Source organism: Arachis ipaensis, chromosome B03 (assembly GCF_000816755.2).
Source record: "Arachis ipaensis cultivar K30076 chromosome B03, Araip1.1, whole genome shotgun sequence".
Lineage (NCBI taxonomy): Eukaryota > Viridiplantae > Streptophyta > Magnoliopsida > Fabales > Fabaceae > Arachis > Arachis ipaensis.
The window spans coordinates 16,900,062-16,914,067 of NC_029787.2; the positions used below are offsets into that span (position 1 = coordinate 16,900,062).

The 14,006-nt window shown below is 35.5% G+C and overlaps 1 protein-coding gene across 1 annotated transcript; it reads left to right on the forward strand.

Moving 5' to 3' along the window:
• LOC110269395 lies at positions 351-3,064 on the forward strand. Its single transcript, XM_021117192.1, has 8 exons — positions 351-854; positions 983-1,379; positions 1,465-1,551; positions 1,645-1,755; positions 2,009-2,143; positions 2,235-2,338; positions 2,457-2,531; positions 2,633-3,064. Exons 1-7 carry the CDS (start codon positions 481-483, stop codon positions 2,485-2,487), a joined length of 1,239 nt encoding a protein of 412 aa, XP_020972851.1. The 5' UTR covers positions 351-480; the 3' UTR covers positions 2,488-2,531; positions 2,633-3,064.

The following is a 14,006-nucleotide window of genomic DNA, read 5'->3' on the forward strand; positions in this document are numbered from 1 at the left end:
CATGATAAACGCATATATTATTTTAATTAATAATTTATAATTTGGATTTAATTAGAATAGTCGCATGATGTACAATATCTTAATTTAAAGTAGTTTGCATTCATGATTGATGTGGTTGTACTGCAGGATTTATTTGTGAATGCTTAATTGAATTCGTTCGTTGTGTGTTACTTTTGTTAGGTATTTATTTTGGGTTGAGCCTGGTAATTAAACAGATGCAGCTAACATGCTCAACTTAGGTTCTGATCTGAGCTATGAATATAAATTATGATTGATTTATTTCCATGGCTTTTCGTTTATGAAATAATTGAATTTATGTGGCTGCCAAGATGATGGATTGTGTGAAATAGTTTTCATTGATGATATGTGGGGTAGTAATTGAGAGCTTTGATGCTCCACGAAGGATGTTCATGTTTGTGTAGCCCTTTTGGATGTTCACTTTAGTAGTGTTGTTGATGTTCGCTTTAGTAGGGCTTTTGGATGTTCACTTTAATATTTGACGATATGTATGAATATACACCACAAGAGTACAGGACTGGTACGAGGAGAAAATTGATTGTCCACAGAAAACGATCTAGAATCGGCACCAAAAAAGCCATTCCAAGAGAAAAAATCATATTAAGCAATGCTGCACCATTGGCAGTCCCGGACTCTGATGAGGATGACCACGTGCCGCTTGCTAGAAGGATACGATTATACCAACAGCAGCCTCGGCCAGATGATGCAGAACAAGCAGAGCCCGTGTGCAAGAGCAATCATAAAAGTCCTATAGAAGAAAACACTAAACACACGGATAAATCCCCACACACGCCACAAGCAGCACATGTCCAGCTCAGTGACTATGACTTTGACCGGTTAGTAGTTTCTAGCTAACCATGTTGTATAAGTCTCTTATGTATTTGTCATACCCTGCCTTGTGATTAGCCGTCTAGCTAGTCATAAATTGTTGTTTTAACTAACTTCATGTCGTATTCCTTTGTAGCGAATTCGACATCTCGATCGTTCAGTGTCCTAAATTTGAGGAAGTTCTGAATAATGTTAAACAGGGGTGCGAATCAAAGGCCATAGTCATGCAACCCCTACAAACTGTGTTGCCAAACAAATCAGGCTACCATACACCGAGTCCAGGGAGGCCTAGCTTTTCACTCGGTTTAACGCAGTTTGAGAAGACTCCAACCCCTTCCCTGATTCAATCAATTCATCCAAGCCTAAAAAAAATAAAGTTGGGGGAGATTAAGGAGAAACAAATCAGATCATGGATAGTGGACTCGTCCTTGAACGAAAATCAAGATTTAGCTAAGTATGAAGGACGAAACTACATGGTATTACAAAGGAAGGACTTCTGGTCCTTGAAACCCCGCAATTGGGTCAACAGCTGCGTAAGTATATGAACTTATTTGTTTTGCTTTAATTCCCTATCTTTATATCGGTATATAGTTTACAATTGCCAGATAAATTGTTTAGGTAATTCAATGGATGTGCTACTCTTTCAATGACATCGAATCATCTAGGTTCAAGCGAGATTTCTATTGCATGTCTCCAGGTATCTTGGTAATTACATTCTTCTGATTACACAGTAGAGTAGTTTTTGTTTGGATTCTGACTGTGTGTGGGTCTGCAGGAATCAGTGACACATGAGATGAGCATCTGGCGTCATTTATTGATGGTGTGAGGCCAATTTATGCCGGTCTTAGCCCAAGCTTCGGTGAGGATACAAGGTTCTTTGACAAAGTAGTGGCAGCAAAGAGAAAATGGGTAAGTTGCTTTTTCAGATATGAAAAATTTTTCCACGATTTGTATATATGGCCGCACGCGGTCTTTGGATTCGAATACTAAATACATCGTTAGAGTTGATTGAGTTTACTCGACTATGCTGTTGGAAGTGGGTTATCACATGATGTGAGTATGTTGTGGTTCTTGAATAATTGAGGTGAGATCGATATTTTTTTTAATCTTAACATTTTTCTTCTAACGAGATAGACTTATTCATATGCACTGTTTGCTGCAGTGGTTATTTCCTTATTGTCGGGGAGGTCATTGGTGGATATATGCATTTGAGGTGAATGCGAAGCGAATAGCTATACTCGACAGTTTGCATTCTGCACCAGTACATGATGAACGAGATAAGCTCGATGCATATGTGGTAATATAATATACTTATTTTATTTAGTATACAGCTATATTATGTAATACGATAGCATGTTATTCGAGTTTGTTTGTTCCATGATTTTCAGGGGAGACTGTGTGAGGATATGGCAAGCATTGCTATTCCTGCCTTCGTTCGGAGTACCTACGGCCCAGCTCGTTCCTACGCCAAGGTCCCAATGCAACCGAACAAGTGAGATAAAATTATAACCCAAATCTGAGAATTTTTAAGTTTTCTTTAACTAATGTGGCATAGCACGTAGCAGGTTTTTGACATCCTAATTGAAATATGCTGGTTTATTTTTTCGTAGCTTTGACTGTGGCATGTGCGTTATAAACTAATGGAAAGGTGGACAGAAGATCGTGAACTCTACGAATGGGACGAGGTTTGTTATTGTAAACATTTGTCAGGATTTCATTATTCATGTTGTATGAATATCAATGTAACGGTTCTTAATACAAAATTGACTGATAAATGTTCTATCAGGATTCACTCAGATCACACCGGATGGAGTTGATGCTGGATATTATTTGTGGCCAACACAATGCATTGATTGACCAGCTTATTTCATTGTTAGAGGAAAAGGGTAAACCTGTTCGGGGCAATGCACCACGGAACAAGAAGAATGACGTTAGTTCACCATACACTGCACCTAGCACGCGGTCATTGATTGAACGTGCGGAAGGATTACCGAAGGGGGCACTGCGCAAAGGGAGGAAGAAGTTGCTTACTTAGGTTTAGCTCCAGTGAATTGAACTACCATATAGTGATTATTTTACTTGCTGATGATATGCTTACGGATTTATTTATGGCACATTAGAGTTACATGATTCCAAGATGAATTTTTTTAGGATCGACATTATAATGATACGTTGGTTATGTTACCATGTAAGGGTCTTTGTTTTTTGGCAGCTTAGCTTCTCGGTGTTATCAATGCTGTACAGTAAAGTAGTCATATTTATTCATATTGGACTATTGGAATAATGACCATCCAAAGTTATAATCAAACTGAACATCCTATAATGTACTATAATGAACATCCAGTGTAACTTGGTCAAATTTAAAACATATAAGTTCGCGACATACACAAATACTTACAAATAAAAATCCATTCGAGGAGTATGAAAATGAACATTCGCTCATTGATAAGAAATTGTTATTTCTAGATTTGATACGAAGTCTTAACAAAATTCCAACAATTTATAGTCACCCCCGAGCGTAGAACCAAATAATAAAGAATTTTTTTTTATATAATGCTTTATTTCTCTTGCAACCTAGATTCCTGTGGTTATTAAAGTTGTTTAGTAAAGTAGGCATGTGTGCGCATATTGGAGTAGGCGATGAATGACCATCCTTGAATACAGTTAAACTAAACATCCTATACCTTATTGTAATGAACATCCAGCGTAACTTGGTCAAAATTAATCAAAACAACAAATCACTGCACAAAGAAATACCCACGGATACTCAACCATGTTTAGGGTGAATACTGATAATCCAAAGTAAAAGAAAAACCATGATGTAAATTCATTATGCATTCAATTCATTGGAATAAAATAACGCAAACGGGTTCGCTCGGGTGACATTAACATGCTTCATGTAATCAATCCAATCTTACTCTCTGATCAACTACATAGCAACTTAAAACCTATATGATTACCCCATGAAACCAGCCTCTTCCGCTAATCTTGAAAAAAAAATAAATGGATTGTATGACAAATCTTAACTTTTGCTAAAGGAGCTTAACAAAGACATGAAGCCACCAACTTGTTCGGGATCAGCCTGGCCTACAACACCACCGAATCTTACATCTTGAGTTGGCTCCGGATAAACCACCTGATTAACAAAACAAAAGGTCAACAGTTAACCTTTTCCATAGTACAATACCAAATAAAGATGCTGGGTCGAGGTTGATACACTCATTTACCGGGGGGTCATGCTTGTTTCTCCTCCGAGCAGATTTTTTAAATGACTTCTCCATGGCAGCGCCGAGCCTCTTACTCTTTAGCCGGTCCTTTGTGTTGACCTTCGATGGGGCTTGGATGTCCATCACAGCGGAAACATTCAAACTTGTTGAGCCAATATTGTTGTGGGAGTCCGCCACACTCTCGGACCTCTTCTTGGCATGGTGAGCAGTCAGCTTAGCTCTTATTTCTTCTAGAGCAGCATGAAGCAAGGCTGTTTCTTCGTCATCGTTTACAAAATCCTAAGCAACATTGTAGAAGTGTGCACATAGTCCCCTGAATGCAACATGACTCTCATCCGACCGGCTGACGTCGTGACTACTCTTGACATAAGTATGCTTGCGCTTTATGTTCTTACTCCAACGAGGAAGAACATATTGATTAGGTACTTTATACACCTTGTAATAATGGAAGACTGCAAGACAATGACAGCATAACACTCCTGAACTCTCAAATAGATTGCACTCACAACGAACCTCCTGCGTGGATCGATTGAAGTGGACGTCGTACAGAATGCAAAGAATAGTATCATTCTCTAGTATCTCCTCTTCAACCTTCATGCATACAACTGGCCCCTCTTCAGCAACAACAGAGACTCTACAATTAGCCTTCTTGACAAACTCTATTTGAACATCCCTAAACACGCAGGTAGTATACTCATGCTGAAATTGTTTCTCCATAGATGAGGTCGTTGCACAAGGGATAACCCCCCTCGAGTCTGCTGCGTCATCCTCCAGTTCCCTTTGCTCATTAATTCCAAGCACATTGTCATATTCGTGAACAAATTGGACCAAGCTAGTCCGACTGTGTAAGAAATTTTCGTAGAATGAGTGCATGCTCTCCCTCATTTGCGTGCTCCTCATGGCAGCCCAAAGTTCACCCTTGAAGTATATTGGGACCCACATGCGTCGATCATCAAAGAGGTCTACATAAAGAAAAAGAAACTTCTTATTAAATCATATAAATCCACCTACCAAAAAGATTTCAATTATCGAGCAAAGAATAATTGTACACTAACAGACCTGACAGCCATGTGTTGTTATGTAAGTTGTGCTCGTCTATGAATTCATACCAGTTATCCTCAAATGACTGCTCGGTCCTAGAGTTCCACACATTATCATTGAACTCATCATACAACTCTCTGTACCGACGATAACCTCCAAGCTTGTGCAGTAACTTCTTCGTAATGTGCCAGATGCACCACCAGTAACACATTTTTTATTGCACGAAAAATGGATTTGCATTGATCGGTGATGATCCGCTGTGGAGCAGTTCCTATGCACTTGACCCATTGGCGGAGAACCCACTCATAACTTGGGATTTTTTCATTTCCAAGGAGAGCACAACCAAGGATGGTCGACTTACCATGGTGGTTGACACCGACGAACGACGCAAACGGTAATCCATGCCTACATGGAAAACAGCGACAAAAAACAAACGTCAATCACGACCAAACTATGAAAAAAAAAAGAAAGAAAAATAACCCCACAGTAACTACTCCATACTTGTTTGTGCTGTATGTGCTATCAAGTGACACAACGTCTCCATAATATTCGAACGACGCCCTACACCTTGCATCCACCCATACTGCACTCCGAAATTTACAGTCATCGTCCAAATTCACCGCGTAGAAGAAGTTTGGATTGATGTCCTTCATTCTCATGAAATAGTTCATCATCTGTCTGACATCGACGTTGACGTTGCTGGTTCGGAGCCTAACTGTAATATAGTTTCGTAAATCATTTTCTGAGTATCCCAGGTTAGATGGGCCCCCAAACTCATTTGCTAAAGCTAGGAAAGTCTTGTTTGGTCGAATCCCAGCCTCATCATTATCCTCGATCACGCACTTCGCATGCATGGTCAGCTGCCTATACTCATGGTAGTGCACTGCCTTCCTCGCTGAACATGGGTGCGAGTGACTCAGCTCCACCTTGAAGAAAACCCAGTCTTGCGTCTCCTTGTCAAACTTCACGTATATCCTTGCCTTGCACCCAGCGGGTGAGATCCTGTTCTTCCGCATTGACGCTTTGACACGAGACACACGGTACCCATCCCTATTACAGTGAATATCTTGGTTAATGGGTTGATTTGTGATCTTATCACAGGTTGTCGTCCGTATCTTAGTGGCAAACCCGACTTTCTTTGCGTATGTCACATAAAATTCGTGAGCCATTTGCAATTGATCAAACCGCATTCCAACACAAGGTATTTCATCTTCCCGAAGGCCATCGTGATCCGGTACCTAAGTATCAAATTAAAAAAAAATAAACAAAACAAAAAGAACAAAACAAAAACGTTAATGTTCAAATCAACCATGCAGTTTCAAGACACCGAAAACTTAAATTTGATACCAAACCTGGTGACCAGGATCCATCTCTTCACTTCCAACCTGGGAGAGACCCAAAAGCGGCATGTCCTATAATCGCAAAATAAATGAACAAATGTAAATTCAGGATGGTTACTGTCCCAAGCATTAAAAATTAGGACGAAACTAGAATTTAAACCTCGTAACAAATATCCATTTCTTCACTTCCAACCTCAGTAATATCCAATCTTGGCATGGCCTATAATCACGAAAAAAAACACCGAAAACTAGATTCATAGAAAATAAAACTAACCAAAAACTATTTAGATAATCAACTAGCAAATGAGATTTACCAAAATCCTCACCAAACTCCATAGATAAGGATACAAATGTATAACTGGACCGCATCATCCTACCCATATTAGTTAGGAAAAAAAATGCATCGATATCACCTATTGATATGAACTGAATTTATTATTTTATTTAACCTATTATATAAGCATTTTAGCTACCACTATTCTCTGTGCTATATCTCACTGTGTACCACTAATATAAAGATGCAGCACATATAACCAACATGCACTTATATCATTACTTAGTTTATGAATCCAATGTCACTAAAGTGGCATTTTTAATGCATATGTCATCTATCATTTATACTCATGCATGTATTCCGAATCTAATCATTAATAACTCTTATTATTCTATTCAGCTTACATTTACAAGAAAAGTCTTAACAATACCAATGCAGTTAGTTTTATTATCCTATATTTAACAATATAATAAACTAATAATATTATACTGTAAGCATCAAGCACATCATGGGTGATTACTTCTAAACTAACCACTTGTCCAGTGTATCAAATAAATTGCCTATACATGCTGGTTTAATTTTGCATACTACTAATCCATGACTAATTAACGCACTCATATCTTCCATGCAAAGATGAACATCTAAAACATATATAAATAAGCATCCATGGTGATCAATTAAACAAACCATTCTCACCTTACACGCCATCAACTAACTAGCACGCCGTGATGGACGTTTCAATGGAGATACACTATTAATTCCTTTATCTTGTATGGTTAATTTTAATTTTATACCACGGAAGGAGCCACACGCTCGGAAGGACGTGATGCGGTGCCGCCAAAAGGAGTCACACGCTCAGAATGCGCTTCTGGGTGTTCACCGGTGCGGACGTCGACTTCTCTGGGAGAGACTTTAGGTGATCACACACGAGCCAGTGAGGATATGAGATAGTAACGTCGGCTGAGATGGGCTGCGTTCTTGCTTCTGTCGGCGCCGCTCAAATAGAAATGATCACGGTTCATGTTTTGGTCAAACTGAATCCTAATTTTTTAAACCATTCAAATTAGCAAATCTTCATAATTAATGGTTGTAACCATAATTCAATTTTAATTTCAATTAAACCCTTGTAACCCATAATTAAATTTTAATTTCAATTACTCCCCCATTGTAAGAATTGTATAATAAGAGTATTGGTTCCTCATACTTTTCCTTTTAGTAATTCACGTTTCGTAAATAGTATTGAAGTAGTTTACACGTTATGATTAACCTATACCGCAATTAGTTAAACATTTGTCAATTAAGCATTACAACATATAAATTTAAGTATAAGTATTTCTAAGCACCGATTTTTTCCGAAAAAAAAAAATTTCCTACATGATATTTTTTAAAAAGATCTTTTATAAAATTAAAAGTGACTTTATGTTTGCATATTTGATGTAAAAAGATATTTTTATTTATCAATTATATTTGGATAAAATAAGATAAACATATTTTTGTTATTCGTTTATTATGCAAAAAACATCTTTTGATTTTAGAAAAATAGATCTTTTAAAAAAATATAAATTATAGTTTTTTTACAGACGATTTTTTATTTTTCTAGTATTTTTACTTTTACTATTAGAAATTTGCTAAGCACACAAAAAAAAATAAAAAAAAAATCTTTTTTCATTGAAAAAGAATTCTGTTTTTATCGATTTAATGGCACCTAAACAAGCCCGGCACCACGGACTTATTTGGGCACAATTTTCGAAAAAGATCTTTTTTAAAATATATTATTTTTTCAAGAGATCTTTTACAACATTGAAAGTGATTTTAATTCTGGAGATCTCATGTTAAAAAATCTATTTATCTATCCCCCGCTGCCGATTGACCTTCCTCTATCTCTGGTGACCGTGCAGCACTTCCTTCGTCGTCATCCGTTGAGTCCATGCTCCATCCATCAGTCCATTGGACGGAGAAATCAGAACTTCCTTCTCCATGGCTTTTCATCTCAAATCAGCAGCACTGTCTAAAGAAATTCTCATTCTCAAAAAGGCTAACTATTAATACCAAAGACTAGGGACAAGATATCTGATTAGCAGAACGGCTAACAGGACAGATCGATAGCGGAATTAAATTAATTACTACAATTAAATTAATCACTATCAACAAGACAAAAACAACATGCATGATATTGGCTACGAAAGAACATGATAACATAGTGCGATGAATTAAATTAATAACTAGCAACAACACAAAAGCACTATGCACCATCATGGCTAATAAGGAAGATGATAAATTCGTCCATTGAATTAAACTAATTGATTTAAATTAACCATAACGGCTAAGAATAAAGATGAACTCATTTGCTACAATAAACTAATTACAATCCACAACACAAAGAAAAGTATGCAGGTCACGAAGTTAGTGTAAATGTTCTCCACACAGAGCAATTCTTCTTGGGATTTAACTGGGCATTTAAGTTGGCAACATGCAGATTCATCGTCAATCATACAAGAGAGGAATGTGATGCAAAGAATAAAACAAATCAAAGGTTACACTTACCTCAGATCGAAGGCGGCTTCGACGTCGATAGCCACCCGCACGGCGGCGAATGTCGCGAACCTGGAATGAGGCTGAGTGCCTGCATATACTGCTTTAAGGATTGCAACCTACCAACAAAAAAGATACACAACCGCACATCGGAGGACACTTCGATGTCGTCAGCCACCCTAACCTCTGCGATTGTTACGGACCTGGAACGACGTAGTAGTGGCTGAATCTGCTACTGTACCGAATGTGCCCAAACCATAACATGATCGACAACTAGAATCCTCTGCCGAAACAACACGAGGGGCTGACTCATGAAACCACCGATTAATAACTCACCGCCAACAATGGTTCAAATTGACCGCAACATGAACCCTGGGTGATGATCGCCGTCCACAGCAAACCTTTGAAACTCAAGCGTGGAGAGGTTTTTGGTGATTTAGGTTTTTTTGGGTAGCTTTTTGAAATTCCTAATTGGCCCTTCTCCTAAATCTAATTAACTCTCAACATAATGTTCCTAATTTACCATCTAAATTTTTTACCTTGCCTAATTACCTAAGTTATTATGGTCAGCAAAGTCAAACAAACTTTTGGATCTTTACTTACTAAGCCACATGCCAGCATTCATTTGGTTTGGCCCACTTAGTCACCTTAGTCACTAAAAAATATAAGCCACTAGAGTCTGCACCTATATATATATGGAATATATTTTAGTCAATGATCAAAACCAATTTAAAGAAGCACCATCTAAAAATGTGGAAAAAGCACGATACAAAATAGGATCGGAATTACAATGCAACATCATCTCAGAGCAAAACATAGCGATGTGCAGTTTTGGATCACCAATTCCGTCATAAGGTTTCAATGTAGTAGGCAACCAAAAATTTTTTAGAACTAGAAATCTCAGCTGGTCATAATCGGGTGGAGGCACCGGTTCCGTATAAACAAAGAAAGGAATAGTTAGCTCTGTACCTAGCAACTATATGGTGCACATGGAAAGTAAGAAACGGTAAGAAATTTCAACAAAGGGATCCAAAGAATGAGATGATTGGATGGGAAATATCTTATCGTTTTACTTTGGTTTAATTAGGCAGATTTTTAGGTATTTTACGTTTGTTGTTTAGATGTTTATGGTATCGGTTATATTTTCAGTTTGCTAACGTTTGTTTTGTATTTCTATTATATTGTTTCTCCGCGCTACACTCGTTCTGGGCGGTTATGGTTAAGGCGGAAATATATATGTATCTACACACACACAAACATTTGTGTTGTATTTCTATATTGTTTCTTCGTGCTATACTCGTTATGTGTGGTTATGGTTAAGGGGGAAATATATATATATATATATAAACGTTTGTGTTGTATTTTTATATTGTTTAATTTCTTCGTGCTATACTTTATGGTTAAGGGGGAAATATATATATATATACACACACACATAAACGTTTGTGTTGTATTTCTATATTATTTCTTCAGGGAACATGGGGCATTTTACTAAATGAAAATTGGGGCAGGAGATCACATGGACACCCATTGTCATTTCTATGGAATTTTTATTTGTAATTTGTGAGAATTTTAAATACTTACAAAGTTTTTTTCTACAATAGGAACAACTACCATTATCACTATCACAATTTTTCTCATCATCATTGTTATAATTTCTACTTTTATATTTCAATTATGCAATCATATATTGTCATCATAATGATCTCTTCCACCACAATCAACACCGAAAGCAATACCATCAACATCACAATTCTCTTATCCCATTTTTTATGCGACGCTACTTTTTTTTTTTATAGATTTTTGTATTGTAATTTTTTTTGTGACATCTCTTTCAGTAATGGTCTTTTTTTATTTATCCACTACTAGTGAAGAAATTTTTTAAAAATAAACTTATTAATAGTTTGTGAGGATTTTGAGTTTAAATTATAAAATTTTTACACATGACAAATAAAATTCTCATAAAAATAATTTTGGTTATTATTTAACAGATTTTTTAACAAAAAAATTGTATTATCCTAAAATAATGTTGTTAAGAACTGCAGTGTCACTTTTTTAGATAAAAATCATTTTATTTTTCATAAAAATATAGAAAAATCAAATTGGGTGTTTACTCTCCAAAGAAGAATGTCATACCTAATAAGTCTAGCTTTCTCGTACTTTTATGCTTGTAGTGGGTGGTGAATCACAAACATTTCATGTATCAGATCAACTACACATCCAAGCATTTTTGTATCCAAGTCCAACCAAATTGGTATAAACTTAACAAAAACCACTTTTATCACATCAGCGTTTATCACATGCGCATTTAAATAACGCGACTTTTTCGTCTTCTCTTTCAATTTCACCGTTTCCTCTTCCTTCTCATCCTCCTCCTTTTTTCAAATTCGCGCACCCAGATTCTTTTTCTTCTTTTTCTTCTTCTCTTTCATCTTCGTAATCACCAACAACACCAACATTTTGCTAACAAAAACTAACATTTTGAATTGAATTTGAATTTATATAATGAACAATATTCAGTTTATTTAGTATTATACAGTGGTTTCGTTTTGATAATATTTTCGATTCATTCTAGACACAAGTGTTTCTGAATTCGAATTTATACAATGGACAAATGTACGGTTCATTTGGTATTATACAATAGTTTTGCTTTGATAATATTTTCCGTTCATTCTAGACACATGTGTTTCTGAATTCAAATTTATATAAGAAATAACATAAGTATCCAATAAAAATGAATAAAAGAATAATGTTTATAGAACAATAGTTGGTTTTATATTATAATGACGGTAGATTAAGGTTACTTACATATTCTCTCATTTTATACTGCAATTAAAATCATGCATGACTTGAAGAATAAGAAGGAAGCAGTTGGGAGACAAAATCTTGATTACTGATATTAATTATAGTTATAGTTCTTACTAGTGTATAACTTGTTGTGTGAAAACTAATATTATTGACAGGTCATTTAATTTGGCAGCAGTTTTCTACACACATTCCCAATTTTTATTTCAAGCTTGCTTGAAATTTGTGGAATCCAGAATATGGTTGGGTGAGATTTATATATGATGTTCGATTCATTTGGTATTATACAATAGTTTTGCTTTAATAATATTTTCGATTCATTTGCAGTCCAGATGTGTTGTCGATGAATAATTTATCTCGATGGTTGGAATGGCTTTCAAGACAAATTGAATAAAGTGATAGTAAATCATTTCATTCTTTTTTGCCAAAAAAAAGGCTCAATTATTAACAAAAAGTCAAAAACACATCGAATTCATTTCTGGATCCAAATAAATCTCAATTAAACTAAGAAATAAATCAAAATTACTTAAGGAATAAAGAATTTGGTCAATAGATTTCAACAGCATCAATTGAACCTCAATTAACACATAAATGAACCAAAATAAATTAAAAAATAGACCAAAATTATTTAATGATGGCAGTAGAAAAAATCAGAACTAATAAAGATGTTTGTAAAATGTTGATATTATTAGTGATAACGATAACAAAAAAGAAGGAGAAAGAGGAGGAGGAAGAGGAGGAAACAAAGAAAGAAAAAAAATACAGAAAAAGAGAATGAGAAAGAAGCGCTTGATTTAAAAAGCTATTATAACAATTTTGTTAAACTTGATTAATTATTTTGTTTAAATGTAGAGCTTTATTCTTCACGTCTTTCTCCTAGTTTCACTAGAAATACATTAGTAATCACCATTTCTGAACAATTCCATGTTAATTCCTATTAGTAAGATTATCATTGAGCGGTTAGATTATTTATTCATAGAGTAGTTGTCAATTACTTGAGTGTTAGGAAGGTGCGACTAGATGAACACCTTTGGAAGAAAGGCGATTGATTAATCATTAATTTATCAATTTCGCTACGTAATCAATAACAATTTTATCAACTTCTGTCAACTTTTGTTTATGACTGTGTTTAATGAAAGTATCTTTATAAATGTGTCTAATAAAATTATCTTTTTTATAGTTGTGTCTAATAAAAATATTTTTATAAATATATCTTCTATTCTCCTGAATGTGTTTCCTTATACATGTATGTATTTAAAATATAATAATTAATTATTGTTGACAATAAATTAGTAATGTGTCTCCTTATACATGTATATATTTAAAATATAATAATTAATTATTGTTGACAATAAATTGAATATATTTCTTTATATATGTGTCTTCTAGTGGAGATGTCTTTAATATTAATTATTATTAACAATAAATTAATAAATATCCTATATTTTTCCTTAATCTATATATGCAATTGATTAATTTGTTGTAATTTTCAAAAATAGAGATGTGCATGGTCCCTGTATATTATAGCAGAACGTTGACAATAGTGAACCCATTTGTATAAAAGAAAAACTGTGGTCTTTATCGAATTAACATATAGTCACAAGAACCTTGAAATGAAAATCATAGAAAACAAAAACGATTAGATAATCACATAATTGACTCAATTTGACTTTTGACTTTTGAGAGAAATTAAACTAAGTCCAAACATTGTTTTATTTTCCACAAGTCCTTGAGGTATGTTTAGTGTTTACTTCCACTGCCTCCTCCACCGCTGCCAGAACCGACTCCCACTCCTTGGCCAGCACCAGCTCCACTTCCAACGCCAACTCCAATGCCAATGCCAATTCCCACACCAACTCCTCCGCCACGACCTCCACCGGCACCTGCACCCAAACCACCACCACTTCCTACGCCACCTCCTGCACCGAAGCCTCCTCCATG

What these genes read in the sequence shown, in the direction of transcription:
- LOC110269395 (XM_021117192.1), top strand. Translation starts at nt 481, where the DNA reads ATGTTCACTTTAATATTTGACGATATGTATGAATATACACCACAAGAG. An exon ending in GCATGTCTCCAGGTATCTTG is followed by an intron (nt 1,552 to 1,644) that starts GTAATTACATTC and finishes ACATGAGATGAG; the next exon opens with CATCTGGCGTCATTTATTGA. An exon ending in TGGCAGCAAAGAGAAAATGG is followed by an intron (nt 1,756 to 2,008) that starts GTAAGTTGCTTT and finishes TGTTTGCTGCAG; the next exon opens with TGGTTATTTCCTTATTGTCG.